The sequence below is a fragment of the Mesoplodon densirostris genome, chromosome 17 (genome assembly GCF_025265405.1).
Source record: "Mesoplodon densirostris isolate mMesDen1 chromosome 17, mMesDen1 primary haplotype, whole genome shotgun sequence".
Lineage (NCBI taxonomy): Eukaryota > Metazoa > Chordata > Mammalia > Artiodactyla > Ziphiidae > Mesoplodon > Mesoplodon densirostris.
In genome coordinates, this window is record NC_082677.1 from 1,335,106 (window position 1) to 1,355,710 (window position 20,605).

The 20,605-nt window shown below is 44.2% G+C and overlaps 1 protein-coding gene across 1 annotated transcript in view; it reads right to left on the minus strand.

Annotated features, from left to right (window-relative positions):
- Positions 1 to 5,913: 5,913 nt before the first annotated feature.
- The window catches only part of MICU2 (mitochondrial calcium uptake 2), an 84,838-nt gene continuing 70,146 nt past the window's right edge, over positions 5,914 to 20,605 (minus strand). Inside the window, exons 8-12 of the mRNA XM_060079823.1 lie at positions 18,781 to 18,878; positions 14,093 to 14,264; positions 9,802 to 9,910; positions 9,240 to 9,397; positions 5,914 to 7,402 (exon numbers count right to left, since the gene is read on the minus strand). Of these exons, the coding sequence (XP_059935806.1) occupies positions 7,298 to 7,402; positions 9,240 to 9,397; positions 9,802 to 9,910; positions 14,093 to 14,264; positions 18,781 to 18,878 (642 nt within the window). The 3' untranslated portion in view covers positions 5,914 to 7,297. The remainder of the gene's footprint in view (positions 7,403 to 9,239; positions 9,398 to 9,801; positions 9,911 to 14,092; positions 14,265 to 18,780; positions 18,879 to 20,605) is intronic.

Sequence of the window (20,605 nt, forward strand, 5' to 3'; positions counted from 1 at the left end):
CACTCTGGCATCTCCCACCCCTCTGTCAGACCTGGCCCATCTCTGCCTCAGGGGAACCTTCCCTTAATCCCTGTCCTTGCCTGGCTGCTAAGGAATTGGTCCCAATCTCACAGGACCAACTTATCCCCAGACCTTGACTTTACTGAATGTAAAAGTAACATTTCCACTAGCCATCCCTTAAACGTCAGAACCGCTCCATCCGTCAGCAGAGATGGGTTCCAGTTTATGGTGCCTTTTCCGCCCTTTTCTTTTTTAATCTTTTTATTTTGAAACAATTTTAAGTTTGCAGAAGAGTTTTTAAGATAGTAGAGCTCCTATATAGCCTTCACTCAGCCTCCCTAATGCTAACATCTTATAAAACCATGATGTATTTATCAAAACGAAGAAATTAACATGGATACAACACTTTAAACTACAGGCTGATTTTTACCAGTTTTCCCATGAATATCCTTTTCTGCCCCAGAATCCCACTTCACATTTAGTCGCCACATCTTCTTAGTGTCCTCCAGTCTGTCTTCCTTGCTCTGCATGGAAAAACACTTTCAAAAAGTACTGGTCAGGTATTTTTCAGAATGTCCTTCAATCTGGGTTTGTCTGATGTTTTCCCATGACTAGACTGCAGTTGTGGATTTGGGGAAGAAAAGCACAGAGATGTGTGCCTTTCTCATCATGGCAGGTGGATGTGATGTTGACAAGCCTACTGTTGACATTAGCCTTCATCACTTGCTTAAGGTACTGTCCACTGTAAAGTCACAATTTCCCTTTCCCTGCACTATGCATTAGAAAACAGTCGTCAAGTCCAGCCACATTCAAAGGGAAAGGAACTAAATTCTATCTCCTGCAGGGAGGAATGTCAAGGACTTTGTGGCCATCTGTTCATTTTTGGGGGAGGTACTTTGAGGCTATGCAAATCCTGCTTCTCTGCAAAGTTTCTCCCACTAAGTTGAACATCCATTGGTGGACCTTGGCTGCACCAGGCCTTTTTCTTTTTTTTTCTGTGTAGTTGACTAATGATCTGTTTGTTGACTAATGAAATACAGCCAAAAAGTGTGTCCAGAGACTCAGCTGTCACGGTGGGATGACAAATAGATTCCTGACCCTGATGACTGCAAGAGTTTCTGGTTTGGTTAGATCTGTGTTTGCTCATCTGGAATCTGTCCCCAGAAAGCTTCCGGGCCACTGGTTCACTGATCGGTCCAGGCACGTGTCACTGACTGCATTTAGGCTCCAGGGAAAGCCTGGGCTTGGCTGCTGCCTTAGGAAACATTGACTCCTTACCAGAAAAGAGCAGGTTTTTAGGAAACATTACGCAGCTCTACTGTCTGCATTGCTGTGATCTATGATTGTTCTGGATTGAGAACTGACAAGTTTCTGACAAACAAAGGCAGAGTGGACACGCCATTCCAGACAGGAGAGGGGCACAGGCCAAGCTCTTGAGTGTGTGTCTATGCGTGTGTCTGTGTGTGTGTAGGTGTGTGTGTGTGTGAGGGGGTGTCAGTATTTGGAACTGCCCTGTAGTCATTCAGCCTCTCTATGTTAAACCCCTGTATGATACACTCAGGTAATTCTCTTATGTATGATTATTTAATTAAAGATAGTTTCCCCAGACTGTGAGCTTTCTGAAAGAGGGACTAGGTCTGTTTTGCTCCCATGGTGAGCCCAGCACACAGTCAGGCACAGAAGAGGCACTGAGTCATATCAATTGACATAACCTGGAATCAGGGGTGTCCATGCTTTTCCCAAAGTTATGGGGAGTTTTCTCAAACTCCCCATAACTGATCACAGAAGCAGTCTTGTATACGGTGGTGATGTTCTTAGTGTTATTAGAATAGCGTTAATGCTTATTTATATTATGAGGTGAAGAAACATTTGTGGACCAGCCTAGGGATGGAACTATGATGATGTGGAACACTAGTAAGGATAAATTGACTTGGGCATAGTGGAAAAAAGATGGGTTGTGGTGTCAGTGATATTTGGATTCAAGCCCCAGCTTCCTCACTTGTTAGCTATATAATATCGTGGGATTTATCTAAGTTCCCTGAGATTCAGTTTCTTCTGTCTATCAGGGATAATAGCATCAATCTCACGGTGGGAGGGCTAGATGAAATTTTATATACACTGTATGTATATACAGGTATATATGTAGTATATGTAAAAACATGTGTATATGTACTTGTATGTATGCATGAACCTATAGATCTACTGTGTGTATATATACTAGTATGAATCTACGTATGCTCGTCTACCTACCTATCTTGTGTATCTATAGTTCCTGACATATGGTCATTTTTATCAGTTAGGATTCACATTAAGTATTTCGACAGAGAAAATTTACTACAAGGACGTGGTTAAACAGGTGTTGGAGAAGCAAACAGCAAAGGGGACCGAGGTCCCACAGAGGAAGCACCTGCAGGAAGGGCCCCCCACCCCTGAGGCTGGGGCACAAAGAGATGAGGGGCAGTGTGTTAGGATCCAGAAGCTTGAAGGAAACGCCCCGGGATGCTTAGTGAGGGAAGCCTGCCAGTGGTGCTGGGGCTCCAGGAGAACACAGCAATCTGGTTCTGGGAGCGCCAGGGCGTTCACAGCAACCAGAACAGTGGGAGACTGGTACCAAGGGCTGCTAGGGTGCTGGCTGGGGCTCTGGGGACATTGGCAGGACAGCAGCAGATGGGAGCATGGCCCAACCCAGCATCACAAGGCTGACTGTGTATGGGAGGGAGGGCTGGGAACAGAGACAACAGCTTAGCAACTAGCAAAATCACGGAACTTAATTTGTTGCCTTCATCACGTTAACCGCTGCCTGGAATTCCATTGTACAACTCTAGCACAGTTTATTTATCACTTTCATGGTGCTGGACATTCAAGCTAGTTCAAATGAATACAAATTAAATTTGTATTAATTGAAATGATGCTGCAATGAAAATTCCTTCAATTCACTTTGGATTGTAACATTTTGTCACTGGAGAGAGCTTGTATGACATGATGTAAACCATAAAGGAGTTATTAATTAATACTATTCTCTCCCAAGATTGAATGTCTAAATATTATGTAAATCCAGGTGTTATAAATGTCATAAGGAAAATATTTTCTCCCGTTTCATCCTCTTGGAAAGAAAGCTTCCATACAAGGAAGACTAGCACCTCGCAGAGTGCACTGGATAGAGCAGGTTCAATAGAGATTTGAGGGCCTCCCTGGTGGAGCAAGTGGTTGAGAGTCCGCCTGCCGATGCAGGGGATACGGGTTCGTGCCCCGGTCTGGGAGGATCCCATATGCCGCGGAGTGGCTAGGCCCGTGAGCCATGGCCGCTGAGCCTGCGCGTCCGGAGCCTGCGCGTCCGGAGCCTGTGCTCCGCAATGGGGGAGGCCACAACAGTGAGAGGCCAGCATACCACACACACACAAAAAAAATAGAGATTTGATACTAACGCTGCTGAAGAAATAACCTGCCCAAAATACGATGCGTCACCTAGAGATTCCAAAGATTAATTTCCTTCCTCACTGAGCATAACCAAACACAAATTTCATGTGAATGGGCACCATGGTAGCGCTCTGTGTTCATTTCTCTACGAGCTGGTGGATATTTAACCAAGGCTCGCCCGGCCAAAGTCTCCTACGGGGCTCCTTCAATAAGTCATTTTTGAAATACTCTGTAATTTTCTGGGTATTTGCTTGGTTTTTCTGTTAAAGGTCACGCTTGGTGCGCAAGGAAGGTAAACTATTTTGGAAAGGCGAGAGTGCCATCTCGTGGCACATTTGTAAACTACTTTTTGGAAAGGCGAGAGCGCCATCTTGTGGAACATTTGTAAACTATTTTTGGAAAGGCGAGAGTGCCATCTTGTGGAACATTTGTGTTGCAGTTCTTTTATTTTAAAGGAGCTGCCGGGCCACGTCACCGGACGGGCAGGGTTCTCCTCATTTTCTCCCTGAATCTCATCTTTCTGTCTCATCTATTCTACGGCACTGGGATGCTATGGTGTCAGTTTGCCCCCAGCTTTTGAGGACGTGCCGTTTCCCTTAAACACACCTTAGCTCCTCGTCTGCCCTGTGCTGCCTTTATCTACTTCTGTTTCCTTCTTAGCATCAAACTCTGATTTTGCTGTTTGCTTCGTACCTCCCCAGGGAAGATGGGGAAATTTCTTTAAAAATCCACGTAACCGTTACGATTTGGAGGGAAATACCTGCCGCTTAGGAGGAGAGCGGGGAGACCGTGGAGTTGAACAGCCCTCCAGAGGTCAGGAACCCTCCGCTGAGCTCCAGCCTCCGTCCCGGCCTGACGGGAGGTCGGCGCAGCTGCTCACCTTGTGCTTTCCTTCCGTACAAGGTCGGCAGAGGGCGGCGTCTGGAGAAAGGCCTCACGGGTCACTGAGAGGAGGTTCAGGCGCCCGTACTGCGGGGCAGGTGCCGCCTTTTCTCCCTTCTCCTTCCCCCTGCTCATCACCACCGGCCGGAGGTGAGGGGTGGCGGGATACGGGACACTCGGAGGCTTAGAAAAGAGAAAAGACCCGGGGCTACAGGGCCAGGCCGGCTCCTCTCTGCTTAGCCAGCCAAGTCTCACCGGAAATCTAAAACGTGCCCCAGTAAGAGGAGGAGAAAATAAAATATACAAATCAAATGAGAATCTTTTCCATAGCTGTTAATTTAGGGTACACTTTCAAATATACTGGTGCCAAAGGGTTACATATGGAGAATTCTTGGAGCAAGTCCTCAGTGGGCAGCCGACTTCTAGAAATCGCCCCTTGATCTCTGGCGCTGAGTCATAGACCTGCGGGCCCCCGGAGACCCCCAAACTGGTCTCAGCCATTAGACTCTCCACGTGGGGAGGAAGCACCCACCCTCGCCCCCCTCTGGGAGCAGCAACCCCCTTTTGATAAGCCTCCTCCCCTGCCCCCTCCAGTCCTGGGGTGGGTCAAGGAAGCTGCGCGTTTCGTACAAGACACCACCCTTCGGGGCACATGTGATTGGCCAGGGGTGGACCCCGGTCGCCAGGCAGCACTTCCCTGGTCCTGCGCTGGGCCTGGCGCAGCCAGAAAGGATGGAAGTGACGCACAGAGCAAACGGTGGTGCGGGCCTCGGTGGGTCTTTTAGTGTAGTAGTGTCTGAACATGTGCATATTGATTATATGCTATTATAAATTTAAAAATATAGGTTAGTGCTTTATGTTATTAAAAATATGTAAGGTTATGTTACGTATAAATTTCCTTTCAGGATAGTATAAGGGCGTTACAAAAAGAAATTTAAAAACAAATCGTGGTGGTGGGGAAAGGATATTAGGTCTCACTTGGTGGAGAACCAGGATGTAGATATGAATCCCTTCTTGGTTTTTGACATTTCCAAATACTTTCTTAACTATTCACCCACTGGTTAACCCTGACCATATCATACATTGTTTTTTAAAAATAGCTTCTTTAAGGGGCTTCCCTGGTGGTGCAGTGGTTAAGAATCCACCTGCCAATGCAGGGGACATGGGTTCGAGCCCTGGTCCGGGAAGATCCCACATGCCGTGGAGCAACTAAGCCCGTGCACCACAACTAGTGAGCCTGCGCTCTAGAGCCCGTGTGCCACAACTACTGAGCCCACAAGCCACAACTACTGAGCCTGCGTGCTGCAACTACTGAGGCTGCACTCTACAGCCCATGCTTTAGGGCCTGTGTTCCGCAACAAGAGAAGCCACCGCAATGCACCGCCATGAAGAGTAGCCCCCACTTGCCGCAACTAGAGAAAGCCCACGCACAGCAATGAAGACCCAATGCAGCCAAAAATAAATTTATTTAAAAAAAAACTTAAGATATAATTCACATACCATATAGTTTACCCACATAAACAATTCAGCGTCTATTGGTGTATTACAATACTGATTTTAATAAATTACGTTAAAAAGGATATATATACACATATATATATATATACACACAAAACATAAAGACTGCCATTTTAACCATTTGAAGTACACAATAGTGGCATTAATTAAATGTGCAAACATCACCATTATGCATTTCCATAATTTTCCATCACCTTAAACCAAAATTCTGTAATCATTAACCAGCAATCCCCCATCCCCCGTCCTTCCCAGCCCCTGGCAACCTCTAGTCCACTTTCTGTCTCTATGAAGTTGCCTATTCTAGGGACCTACATAAGTGGAATCACACAATACTAGTCCTTTTGTGTCTGGCTTATTTTACTTAGCATAATATTTCCAAGGTTTGCCTGCACCTGTCTTGGAATCAGCTGTTTATCCAGAGAGTGGAACATGTTTTAAATATTTGCACTATTCTCGAGAAGCATATTAAAAAATAATTTTTATTTGACATATTTAAAATATTTATATTTAATGCCAATTAAATTCTAGTACCATTTTAAACGTTCACCCATAAACCACTATATCCCAAGAGACCCTTATCATGTGATCAAGGTTCTCCCGATCACACTTTTTTTTTAAATTTGTTTTATTTTTGGCTGCAATGGATCTTTGGTGCTTCTCATTGCGGTGGCTTCTCTTGTTGCGGAGCACGGGATCTAGGCACTCGGGCTTCAGCAGTTGTGGCTCATGGGCTCTAGAGCGCAGGCTCAGTAGTTGTGGCGCAGGGGCTTAGTTGCTCCGCGGCATGTGGGATCTTCCCGGACCAGGGCTTGAACCCGTGTCTCCTGCGTTGGCAGGTGGATTCTTAACCACTGTGGCACCAGGGAAGCCCCCCAAAGTGTAGTTTTAAACAGTACATATAAAACAAAATGCACCTCAGTAATTTTTTTATCTTTATAAATACTTTATTCTGTTTCCAGAATATTCCAGAATACTGAAATTTACATATAATTTTAAAGACAACTAATATACAGCTCACTGAAATAAAATGTACAAGAAGTCTATGAGATGTAAGGTACAGATAAGAAAACCTGAAATGCTTTAACTTCATTTGCCCTACTACGAGCATCAGGTCTGCAGAATTGATCCTGGCCTCACATCAGTGACTCTTCCTGTGCACCTGCTGACTGCTCCAGAGAACGTGCTGTGCTGCTGTGTTGACACCAGTGAATGACCAGGTTTTCCATCTTATCAAAGTCAAAGCGTCACTTCAATCCTAGGCTTTGGATAGAGTCCACTGTCTGCTTTTGTAAAAGAATACTTTCTTTTTACGAAGTTCTGTAATGAAATCTTACTAAGAAATTATTGAATCAGAAAGCAATACAAGGCATCTTTATATTACAAAGGAAATCAATGAAGACTTAAGAAGATAACCATCTAGTACTTTAAGAAATCCCCAGTTCCGACACTTGGAGCAATGTAATTCCCACATTATGTTTTTCTATAAAAGACCTCTTCCTGCTTGTTTCCAGACTTCTTTCACTCCTTTAATGCTTTCTTTTTTCACACATTTCCAGTATTCTTGTATACTGAGCTGTTGCGGCACCTGTTAACCAAAAATGAAAACCAAGGGTCACGGTCTGCGAGTTAAACCCTGTTCACACGTGCTTGTCGCTGCACAGTCCCGCATTCCTCCAGAAAGGACTGGAGGTGATGACGCTGTGAAGGCGACTGCGGCAAACTGTAAACTAAAGGTAAAGGCTGAGAAGTGAATGTGAGTACGATTATCCCAGGGTACCGAGAGAATGGAGGCTCCTCCCCAGCAAGGTAACAAAGACTTCGCGTGGCTTTCTTTCATATGTTGGTTTTAAAATGTAATTATTTCATAATGTTTTCTTTTATAATATTTTATAATGTTTCTGGTTTTCTGGTGAACTTCAGTTAGCTATGTGGAACAAAAATTATAAGCCTAAAACTTTGACCTAACCTTGGCTAAAATTAAAAAGAAAGAAACCATAAGTCACAATATACTTGATGAGAAGCCTTAAGAAGAAACAGTGGGGCTTCCCTGGTGGCGTAGTGGTTGAGAGTCCGCCTACCGATGCAGGGGATGCGGGTTCGCGCCCTGGTCCGGGAGGGTCCCACATGCCGTGGAGCGGCTGGGCCCGAGCCATGGCTGCTGAGCCTGCACGTCCGGAGCCTGTGCTCCGCAACGGGAGAGGGCACAGCAGTGAAGGCCTGCGTACCGCAAAAAAAAAAAAAAAAAAAAAAGGAAGAAGAAACAGTGGGTTGGCCAAAGAGTTCGTTTGGGAAAACACGAATGAACTCTTTGGCCAACCCAATGATATAGTGATATGTAATATAATATAATTCACACAAGTACTGTGCGGCTATGATTTCTCTCAGTTGAAGGAGAAAAAGCAAAGGTTAGAAAACATCTGGCTCCTGGTGACCATATGCACAGCATTGCTGGAAATCCACCAAGTGGAAGCAAAAGTCGATTTCAGATTATATTTATGTCCTTTTCCTATCATTGATTTGAAGCTCTTCTCTTTAATAGGTTTTTGAGAAAAGGCAAAGAGGCTGCTGGATATGTTAAACTGTTAACTGGAAAGGCTGGTTTAATTTCCAGGAATATGATCATTAACTATGAGGTGCTGGATGACCATAAGCTTGTAAATCACGTCTGCTAGTGGAAATCATATTTGTTCATTTCCCATAAATAATGTTTGCAGCAGGAAAATGAATGTGCTCTTCTAAGTTGTAAATGAACAGCTCTGTTTACATGAACCTACCGCAGTCTCTCTCCTGTTCTCCCTCCTGCCTTTCTTCTGGACTCATTACCTACTTATCATCTCCTGGAACCTTGTTTTCAACCTGCAGACGGCTTTCTTGAGTGTTTCTAGCAGATTCTAATCTAAACAAAATTTTGAGTTTGATTTGTCCCTCAGTTATAGACCAATATGTGGATTTGAGTGAATAATGGTAACAGCTAACATCTACTTCAAGGGTCTCAGCCACTACATTACATATTTTATGCTTGACTCTCATAATAATTTTTTCTGGTAGATTCTGTTTCTCACTGTAACAGATGAGGAATCTGAGGCTCAGAAAAATTAAGTGGCTTTGCAAGATTTGGCAGTTAATATGTGATAGGGCTGTGGTTTGAGTCTAGGTGTCTAATTACAAAGCCCTAAGTAAAATTCTAGGCTATGACTTCTGAGTAGTGCTTCCTGATTCAGACTATTTTTTTAAAAAAAGCAAAGAAAAACGGTGGATCCCATCTGTAGGAGATACTTCAGTGTTGTAACTATAGCTTATAATCGCTTTAAAAATGATAAAAACTCCATTTAAGACTATACATTTGCTCAAATTCTAGGTTTACTTCCATTCATTTAACTACATATAAACATGTAACTATTTAAAAACTCAAAATCTGTTACCCATAAACCTCGATGCATCCTGTTTTTTAACACCCCAAGAAACTCTTCATGACTAAGACACTCATCACCATCCAAATCAAAGATCTTGAAGACGGTGTCCAAAATATTGTTGGAGAGTTCTTGTCCTGTTGTTACCTTCACAGCTCTCTTAAACTCCGCTAAAAGGAGAAAATATAAAAACTCATCAACAGTGTAAAATAGTCTAAGTCTAAATGTTTATTATTTGAGAAGTAAAAACAAATCTATATATTTATCATTTGGGAAGTAAAACAAGAACAAAAATACTCATCAAGAATGTGTTCAAATAATACACTTGGCTGAGAAATGTCAGCACGCTATTTTAATGTAATCAGTGTTTTGACTTCTCAGGGGAAAGGTAAAGTAAAAGCAAAAAGGTAATTGTTAATAAATTGTTGTAAATCTGGAATAACCACACTGAATTCATTGAAAGGCCAATCAACTGTTTTTTCTGGTAAGTGGTCCCTTGACTGGTATCAACCAGGTGAAGAACAGAGTGACACTGTTTACAGATGATAAAAATTAAGTGATTCATATAACTTACCTAGTCTGACAGGGCGATGAGCTAAATTAAACATCTGCATGGCAATAGCGAAGTCTTCCAAGTGGGTCGCAAAATGACAAAATGACTTGAACTCATCCAAACTAATGCTCTAATAAAATAACAAAGTGAGTTTTTATTACAATCTTGTAAACACATTAAATAATTTTATGAATACAACTGTGAGTCCTCTTTTCTGTCATAAAGCCTGTGCACTTACATCTTTCTAAGCAAGTCTATTGAAAAATCTGAGATGCAGAATAACAACAGAACTATAGATTCTAGAGATGAGGAGGAACCCCAAGAGATTAAGTGCAGGGCCCCTGGGTGTGACCGTGCAGACTGCGCACTGTGTGAGCCTGAGGGCACGGCTGGGGGCCCCGGGGCTGTGAGCGTGGGGCTGGGGGCGTGTGTTACAGCCCTGCTGTATCTCCTCAAAGGTCCTACGTGGGGCTTCCCTGGTGGTGCAGTGGTTGAGAGTCCGCCTGCCGATGCAGGGGACGCGGGTTCGTGCCCTGGTCCGGGAAGACCCCACATGCTGCGGAGCGGCTGGGCCCGTGAGCCATGGCCGCTGAGCCTGCGCGTCCAGAGCCTGTGCTCCGCAACGGGAGAGGCCACAGCAGTGAGAGGTCTGCGTACCGCAAAAAAAAAAAAAAAAAAAAAGGTCCTACGTAAAGCCTTAACCCCCAGCATGGCCGTGCGTGGAGGGGGCCTTGACAGGGGTCATTAGGGCTGAGTGAGGTCTCAGGGGTGGGCCCCGTTCTGAGAGGACTGGGGTCCTGATGAGAAGAGGGAGAGACACCAGGGTCTGAGTGTGAGCAGAGGAAAGGCTGCATCTGCAGCAAACCAGACACTGAGCACGTTGGCACCCAACCACCTCGAACTGCTGTTGAAGCCCCCGTCTGTGGCAGCCCCAGGAGACGAATACATCCCGTCACGTGGCCGGCCGCCTCCGTGCTCCTCCGCCCCGGGAGCTCAGGGCTCTGTAGTGAGAGGGACCTGCCCTTTCCTCTGTGCACGGTCCAGGCCTCGCTAAGCCTCCAGGGGCCTCTCAGGGGTGAAGTTCATCCTCTAAGGCTACTGAACAGAACGGTCAGGACTTGACCCTCGGCCCATCTGATTTTAAAACCTATGCACTCAAACAAAAAATAAGTTAAAGAACCTAGTTTTTCCACTGGAAAAAAAAAAGTATGAAAATTCTTGTTTTGAAAGTAGATTCTTCCCTGCCTGAAAAACTTTCTCTTTGTGGAGACCTTCGGGACCACGCCCTCTGCACATGTGAGGCTGATTCAAGTTTCACTGCTTTCAGATATTGTGAATTTATCGAATTTTTATTTTTTTAAATTTAAATTTTTGAAGAGGTAATATGTATACATGGTAAAAAAAAAAATCCAACAATTCAAGAAGTAAAAAATGAAAAGTCTTCTTTCTTCTTTCACCCGTGACACACCCCTTCTGCGTCCTTCCAGAAAGGCGCTCCTCCTGTCAAACATGCACACGCGCCTGCTGTCCACGGCGGGCATGCCCCCCTCCACGTCTCCTCCCCGCTGTACTCTCATCAGCACACATCAGAGGGTGGCTGGTTCTCTACGTTGTGGTCTCAAAGCAGGCACCGGGGCCACCTTTCTGATTTTGGCTTTACTGCTGGTGAGAAATGGTTTGTCGTCAATGCTGCAACTTGCATGTCTGTAATTGTGAGTGAAGGTAAGCAATTTGCACTTCTATGTGCATCCGTCATCTGTGGATTTCTGCTCCGGGGCTTGAGGGGCTGGCGGGTGACCTGTTACTAGGAGGCAACTCTCCATGGTCTTTGGCGTTTCTGCGTATCTTGTGAACAGAGGCCCAACCACCTTTCTGCTCCAGATGGCCTTTCCAGGATGTCTGTAGAGTGAACAGCCTTGAAGAGAGACGGTGTCTCCCTCGGAGCAGAGGGCAGCCTTGCCTACGGTCCGTCATGAGAGACCCAGGCTCCTCGGCGGTGGCATGAACCCACTTCGTGAGCCTTGGGGGCAGGGGGACGGACGCAGACGTGGGCTCGTGCTGCCTGTAAGCTGCAGATGAAGAGCTTCTCTGGCTCTGACCCAACGGGCTGTGTCTTCTGCCGGCACCCGTCAAGCGGCAGAGGCTAACTTGCAAGTGACAAAATCTCAGACACGTCAGTAATTAACACATTGATATCTGAGATCCCATTTTCTCTATTAAGTAGGGTAGAATGTCAGACCCTTCAACGTTCTTGATTTTTTAAGATCTCATTATAAACTAAAGAAATTGGTCTATTACATGTGATGCCAGTATTTCCCCCCATTTTGTTAATTTTTTTCTGTTGACCTTGATTGTAATTTTGGGGAGATGAGGGAGGCAACAGACTTCTACATTTTAGGTAGTAATTTAATCAATTTCATTGAAAGCTTCTAGGTTTTTGCTTAGTGTATATACCTCACTCTAAGACATTGTTTCCAAGTCTTCTTCTGTACTCAGTTTCAGTTTTCTCTTTAACATTTAATTCTTTGATCCACCTAGAATTTATTTGAGAGTAACGAGTGAGGTGGACGTTTCCTTCATTCTCTCCCTCAGAGGGCCAGGGAACTACCCCAGTACCACTCACTCACGGTTCTTCTTTTACCCAACCAACTTGCAATCTGAGGTTACACATACTCAATTTCTGTATTTGTAATCTATTTCTGACTTAATATTCCATTCAACTCATTTGTCAAATTCCTTGTCAGTAACACTGTTTTAGTTCCAATGTTTGGTGATGCATTTTCATATCTCAGCTTTCTTTTTTTAAAGACTTCATTTTTTTAGAGCAGTTTTAGGTTCACAGCAAAAGTCCGGGGAAGGTGCGAGATTTCCATGTGCCCCCTGCCCCCTCATCGGCAGTTTCACACAGACTTGTGGCTTCTCTGGCTCCCTCTCAAGAATCCAAGGCCTTTTGATGGATGCCTGTTGGTGGTCACCAGTATCTGGTGCTCTCCTGAGACCTGCACATGTCAGGACCACGCTGCTTGGCTTCCTTGCAGTAACATGTGGTCATGCGATCAGTCCGGCCAGTGGCCGAGTGTGATGCTTCCAGGCCTAAAGATTTAATTGCTGGAATGTGACTCACTCCTTTCTTTTCCTGCCTCTGAGGCTGGTGTTTCTAGCAGATGGGGGAGCTCCAAAGGGGTGGAGCCTCAGAGAGTGTGGGTCCCCCAGCAACTGCGTGGGCAGGGTCTCCCACCAGCCCACAAGGGATGTGCAGCATGACTGAGAAGGAAGCTCTCCCGTGTCAGCCTTGGGCTTCCAAGGCTAATGTGAAAGTGCAGCAAACCAAGGCTGTTCAGACTGTACAACATTACATTTACAGACTGATTTAAGGGACAACTGCTATGTTTATAATAGTTAAGACATTCTAGTCAATACCAGGGTGTGTCTCTACAGTTAGATAAGTTTTCTTTTCTATCCGTCAAGGCTTTAAAGTTTTTTCTATATATTTCTTGTTAAATTTATTTCTAATTGTTATATATCTCTATTGCAATTATAAATGAGATCTTCATTATATTTTATTATCTTTTTCCTCATTATAGAGATAGCTTTAAAAAATTATATAAAAACACATGCCCACTAAGAGGTAAAATGAGGTTTTTTAAAAAAATGAATTTATTTATTTATTTATTTTTGGCTGTGTTGGGTCTTTGTTGCTTTGCACAGGCTTTCTCTAGTTGTGGTGAGTGGGGGCTACCGTTCATTGCAGTGCGCGGGCTTCTCATTGCGGTGGCTTCTCTTGCTGTGAAGCACGGGCTCTAGGCACGCGGGCTTCAGTAGCTGTGGCACGCGGGCTCAGTAGTTGTAGCTCGCGGGCTCTAGAGTGCAGGTTCAGTAGTTGTGGTGCATAGGCTTAGTTACTCCGTGGCATGTGGGATCTTCCCGGACCGGGGCTCGAACCTGTGTCCCCTGCATTGGCAGGCGGATTCTTAACCAGTGTGCCACCAGGGAAGTCCCGAGGTCTGGGTTTTAATTTGGGGTAGTGGGACACATAATGAGGGAAATTAAAAAACAAAAAACCCTCCAAAAACCACATCCCCATTTGAAAAAAAATTTTTTGGAACAATAAAGTAAAAAATCACTCGAAATCTTACCACTGTCCATTAATCATTATTAACAGTTTGGCAATCATCATTTCATGCATCACACAATTATGTAATAGACAGTAGGTTAGTCTTCATTAATTTGGAAGTTACTTTATTGAATTATGTAAACACATCTAACGTACTGTTTCATTTTCATCATGAGCATAGTAAAAAGGCACACCAACCTCTCCTGCGGACAGCTTCTCTCTCACATTTTTCCAATAAACGTCTTTATTTTCAGTGTTGGTGAAAAAAAGGAGCCATTCTGCAAAGTCTTCTTTTCTCATGAAACTCAAACCTTTCGAGAACTGAAGGAACTCCATTTCCTGGACCTCCGTCTGTAAGTTCTCCATAAATCTAAAGGTGAAAATATGAGATGGTGTCAGTAACTCAGGGCTTCGCCTTCGTGCTATAAATGGGTTGCAGGCACCTTAAGCAGCACCTCTAGGAGTTTCAATATGTTGCAGATCCCCTTACGTACCTGCCACGTGTTACAAGATCTGTACTACATGTCATGTCACAACTTAACAGAAATATACATGGGGAGCAAAAGAGGTATATTCTCGTTCAATGGGAGAAGAACCGTCACTGTTAAAAATGTACTTGCTTTAGAGCCTGCATTTATTCCGCAGACCTTAAAAGTATGAAGGGGGAGTTTGACTTCAGGCTTCTACCTGTGTGACAGGTAAGAGTTGGTTTCCTACAACATTTTCTGAATGTACTGGATACATGAATTTAGTTATCAATGCCGTGTGTCTCTGGGTCAAAGCAGAATTTTATCTAAAATTTGAAGCATTTCAAGTTTGGGCTGATCAACTAACTCTTTTAGTGATACGCTTTGTCCTCCGTTTTACTGAGTTTTACTGTACTGAGTACTGTGATGGCATCAACTGATTCTTATAAGGATTGTTAAAAGGGTGTTTTACTTGCAAATGAGTGTACAGTGATAAGGGAAGTAGAAAATATGGTATAAAAAATTACTAACTGTTCCTTTCCTTTTTCTTTTTCTTTGGGCTCTACCTGAGGCTGAAATATTATAAACTTAATTGTTGTTAAACTATCCATTGTCTGGTTTTAGCTCTTTCATCTTAACTAATTATACTACTTCTGAAGAACATTAAATATGCTTAATGATAAAATCTTGTCTCAAATTATACGTCTTGTCAAGACATGAAAGTCTGGGTACTTGATACTGGACATAAATATCTGAATTGAAGAAGTTACAGTACAAAAGGCCACCAAATGCATCCTGAACAAATTAAATAGTTTATAAATTAGTGTCTTAATTGGAAGACAGTGTCATAATTGGAAACAACGGGAAAAATCTGTTTTGCTTATCTGGGTTTTTTTAGGCCACGGTGTCTTGTAGAGTATTTACTATTAATTTGCAAGTTTACCAATCAAGGCCGTTCTTCCCGAGAGCCGATCGCAGAATATATTTACCAGCACAGCTCTGCTTACAGACATCTCTGAATTTATAAAAGCTCTTCATGAATTTAGAACATCCTCAACTAATAATTGGTATTTCAGAATTTAAAAAAATCCCAGTCCTAAAAAGTACATCTGCATCAATATCCTCCTAATTTTTCCTGATGAGAAAACTTGAGACCAATTTTCTTCCCTTTCCAACCACTACCCTATCTTCAGTCACAAAGTTATTTTAAGTTTTAGCTATTTATTGGAATAAAAAATGAGGTCAAACATACCACACAGGAAATAAACACAGGGGTTATTTCTGGTCACTAGTTTTAGGGCTAACCATTGAGTTTAGAAGAAGAGAAAAAGAAATGTAGAAGACAAGTCCCCAGTAAAGTAAGAGGACAGGGAGGAAAAGACAGGAAAACCAAAGAAGACAAACAGGCGCTGGCACAGAGCGGGTAAACACCATCGCAGCTGCCTGCGTAGTCTGAGCTTCAGTACTTTTTCCCCTGCACTATATATATGCTGATAAAGAACTGAATTTTCACAATTAAATTACCTGAATTTTCACAATTAAATAACAATGAATAGACACCAAAATTCTAGGAGATAGAACTTAAATTATACTTTAGCTTTTACTGAAATGGCTAAGTGGTATTTCAGCTGGAGAATCTGACTAGTTGTAGAAGTAAAAAACAAAACAAAACCCCCAAACAAGCCACCAATTTATCCACATGTTCCCTCAGTCACTGGCAAGTTTCTCTTGACACCTGATGGCATCTACTAAGTCCGTCTGTCCCTCTGGTCACCTGGGGGGACTACTTCCTTGAAAGCCCACCCAGTGCCCCCAACCACCTAGCAGGCAACTGCAGGACCACCTCTTTCAGAAACTCTGTGACTGCTCAAAACTTAAGACAAAAGCTGTGTCTGAATTTCACCTCTCCAATTTCCAGTCACATGATCTGTTATAATAGTTATACCTGCATCACAGATAAGCTTGTGAACAGCCTCACTGAGTGGGTCTCACTGGTGAAGGAACAGACCCGGCACTCAGGTCCAATCGCTTGTCAAATCAAATCACACTTAGCAAACGGTCAAGCTCCGCACTGGAACCCAGGTTTGTCTAAATCATAAATATGTGTTTTTTTCAAAATATAATATTGTTTCTCTAAATGAGAAAACTAATATCTCTAGGCAAATACCATAATTAGCTGCCACAACACTAACTCTGTGTCACCTTCCCTGCTTTTCCTTGAGACTTATAAGCTGTAATTTATAAAACAATATCCTTTATCAGACAAGCTGTAAAGAGGATGCTAAGACAAACGTCAGAAGAGAAAAGGCAAACATCTTTTTATAAGGAAGGATTATACATTATACTCCCATAAAAACAAAACTATAAGCTCCACATAACACATAGTGAAAGAACTTCTTGTGTTGTGCAATTTCAATGAGTAATTTGGCCACTATAATGGTGACTGGTTAAAAATTATATATATAATTTTATATTACATTATATATACATAATATAATATAATATATGGAAGCTATTTTCTGTTACTTTACCACTTACGCAAAATGTTAAAGACATGTTATGATTACTGAATTCTAGCCCAGTACACCTGTAACGTTAACTTTAGGGGCGGCCTCCTCCATCCAAGAGCCAAGTCCCTGAAAAACTGCATTTAAAGCATTCTTTGTTAATTGGATCTTTTTCTTAAATTGCATAATGGTATTACAAATTTCACAGGGCCCATTAATTACAGAAACTCTAAGAAAAAGTTTAAAGTAAGAATTCTAAATGAAATTATTCCCTTTAAGGAAAATTAAAGTTAGAAGCAACTTTAAATAATCACTAAGCCCTACAATCTTATCTCCTAAATGTGTCTTGAAAACTCCCAGTTCAACGTCTTCATCGCCACCCCAGTGGTTCAGGGCTCCCGTCATTCCTCATCTGCAGTAGCCCAGCGGCCTCATGTCGCATCGGATCCCCCGTCGTTGCCCACCATCCTGCCAGAGTGACGCCCATCTGACCAGGCACCAAGCACGGGACCCCTGCGGGGCCTCCCTCACGGCCTAACTCAAGCTGGATCTTCTGGTGCGTGAGCCCCCACACAGGAAGCATATGCCTCCCAGGCCTCCACCCTCACCTCTGTCCACGCCTTATGCTTGTTTATTTCTCCAGCACGCCTGCCCTCTCTGATTCTTGGACAAGCCACACGTTCTCCTGCGTGTCCTTCCTCATGCTGTTCTCCGTCCCTCCCTCCCCAACCATTTCTCCCTGGCTAATTCCTGCTCATCTGTCAAGATCGGCGTAGGGCTATTTCCTCCAGAAAGCTTCCTGATCACCCACTCCAGAAGTGATCTTCTGTGCTGCCCAAAACCCTATCCACCTGTGATAGCACTGACCGAATGCATTTAAATGTTCTCTGCACATTTACTAGATGGTTCCCAGGAGGGACCAGCCCTGCGTCTGAGGCACAGCCCGGCACATAGCAGCACGTGGAATACACTCAGTCAGTCTTTAGTTAGCTGCACTGAGTTGACAAGAGGCGTTTCCTTCCTCCCAAATCAGTGCTTTTCCACCGTTCTGAGCTGCTTTCTGGTATTTGTCCTACGACGCTGGTTAGCGGGGAGGCCTGCGAGCACAGGGTCCGGTTCTGCATGGAGCTGTTCTTGCCGGGGACGAGGTGAACAGGACACGACACCGCGGTGCTTACAATGCCACAGACTGTAAGTGCGATTCCCTCCCTGCAGATGAAGACGTGAGTGCAGCGAGGTCCGCAAGCTGGACTGGACCACAGACACGCCCACCACGTACCAACGCATCAACACGCCTGTGCTGTTCACAGACGCTTTCCCGCTGTGACGGCTGAGCTGCGCAGCCAGGACAGAGACCGTACTCACCGCCTGGCCCTTTACGAAGAAGGGCTGCCGACCCCTGGGCTGCGGGCGGGGGCCGGGGCAGCAGAGCTGGGCTGTCCCGGCTGTGCCGTCTCAGCAGCGCCGGCCCCAGCTCCAGGCACCCATCAGCAGACGGCAAGAGCAGGGGTCTGTCCAGTCTAGAAGGCCCGATTCTGGCCCCTGCTGGAGAAGCACCCAGCTGACCCAAAGACTCATGGCAATAACGAGTGGTCACTGTTTTAAGTTGGGCTGGTTTGTTGTGAATTAAGAACTAACTGATACGAGGGGCATCTCTCTTTTCTAGCTGCAAACAGTAAGTTACTAAGAATAATTATTGTAGTCTGTAAAATGAATACTACTTTTCATAATAGGTTAGAGGTATTTTTGAGCATAGTTACTTTAGTTTACATTTCACAGGTTTTGCTCTCAGAGATACTATATCTGGTTTTATGGCCTGCAGTTCTGGGACATAAATAAAGGTATTCAGTTGTTTCTTTACCTCTTACCTATAAAAAAATTTCCCTAAATGAATATAAATATTTGCATTTACCTTCGAAATTCTTTATAGTGAAGTTTTCTTTCTCCTCTTTTTCCAAAGAAACGTATCTGAAGGGTTGTGTTAATTTCAGGTTCTTTCACTGCTGGTTCCTGTAAAAAAATGATACAATAATTTCAAGTAATTATATAACCAAGGACAAAAAATGGATCCTGTAGCCTGGAATTCTTAGGACAATACCCACAAAAGATTCTTGTAACAACAAGAGGGTGAGAACAGATGTAGCCATTCTGTCTGTTACTCTACATAACACTATTCTATATCATGGCTCAAGCAGGAGGAAAACAACAGGGCTTAAAATACTCAAAGGACCCAAGGTGGACTTCGGCAGTGAACGACATTTTGGATCAGGCCAAAAAGAGAGCTTAGAATAGTGAGATGAGTTATTTTAAAATGTGACCCTTAGGCATTTTGTAATAAAGCAGGACTGAGAGAATTAAAGCAGGGAAGTCTTGGACCTTTTGTTGAATGCTAGAAATGTGAGAAGCACTAGCTTTTCCTAATTATAAAGTTACCAGGTGAGGATTCCATTCAAGGCTACGAGAGAAGCAGATTCATAGACTCTTCCTCCTTAAAATCTCCAATAAAATAAACAAAAATAATAACAAAACAGAGCTGCTAAAAAGATTATCAGCAGCAACTAAACAACAAATGGGGGTACAAACTTAAACCAAATAATCTGAAAAAGAGCATCTGGAGAAAGAAATTCAGGCACTGGATGGTCCAGCCTGCTCCCCAATCCTGCCCCCACTTCCCAGATACAGAAGCAGGTGGGGTGACTGTCACATGGTGAGAACTCATAAAAGCCTGGGTGTAGTGGGCGAGAAGGTGGCTGGGACCAGCGAGGCTCCGAGACAGTGTGTGGGCTCAGGCAGAGGGCGGGCCGCCTTCCGGACGTAGAACCTTCTGGGCACTGTTCACCTGAAGGGTGATCCGGAGCCCAGAGAGGGGAATGCCCTTTGGAGGGCGGAGTGGGCTGTGGTCCAGGGCCTTTACGGGAGCACAGGAAGTGAGCACAGTTTAGTCCTCCAGCAAGGGCTGCAGGGCAGGGCACCAACACGTGACCACCTGCAGCTCAGAACCAGAGCTGGCCCGGGGAAGGCAGCGACAGACTTGAAAAGAGCCTGAGGTGGGACGGGGGCCCAGCCTCTCAGCCCGTGAGCAGGGCTGCATCCGCAAGCGGACTCCCTGCTCAGTGTCTGCTCGACACCGGCCGTGCGGACACGGGGACAGCTCCCAGGAGGCCAGCCAGAGACGAGTGCAGCCTCAGGTTCTGGAGGGGACAGACTGCAGAGACTCAGCGCAGGCAAGTCACCCACACATCCAGCAACCAGCCGGCCACGGCCCAGGGGCCGCAGGGGGCTCGCCCGCACCTCAACCCCCTGCCACGGGGTCAGTTCATGCGGAGGAAGCGGTGGTCCCAGCGGGGCTGACTGACACAGAGCCTTCCACAGTACTGACTCCTAAACACTTGACTTTGTGTCTAATAATTTTATAAAATAGCCACTATAAATACAAATGTGGATTTTAACTGGACTTTCACACAAGTGTGGACAGGAAGTCATGCCTGGAGTTTTTTCTTAATTCCCATATAAATGCCCAGGAGATATACTAAAATACAAAACCGTATGTATTCTCGTTAAGGTTAGAATATGATCAGGGTGTCTACTAAGAACACTATTACTAAACATTTTTGGGGGTAATTTTGTCCAATACATAAAGGAATAAACTAAGATTAATATTATTTAGAAATAATTTTATACTTAGAACAACCAGGAAAATCAACAGAAAAAATAAGAAAATTCAGTAAGATAGACCG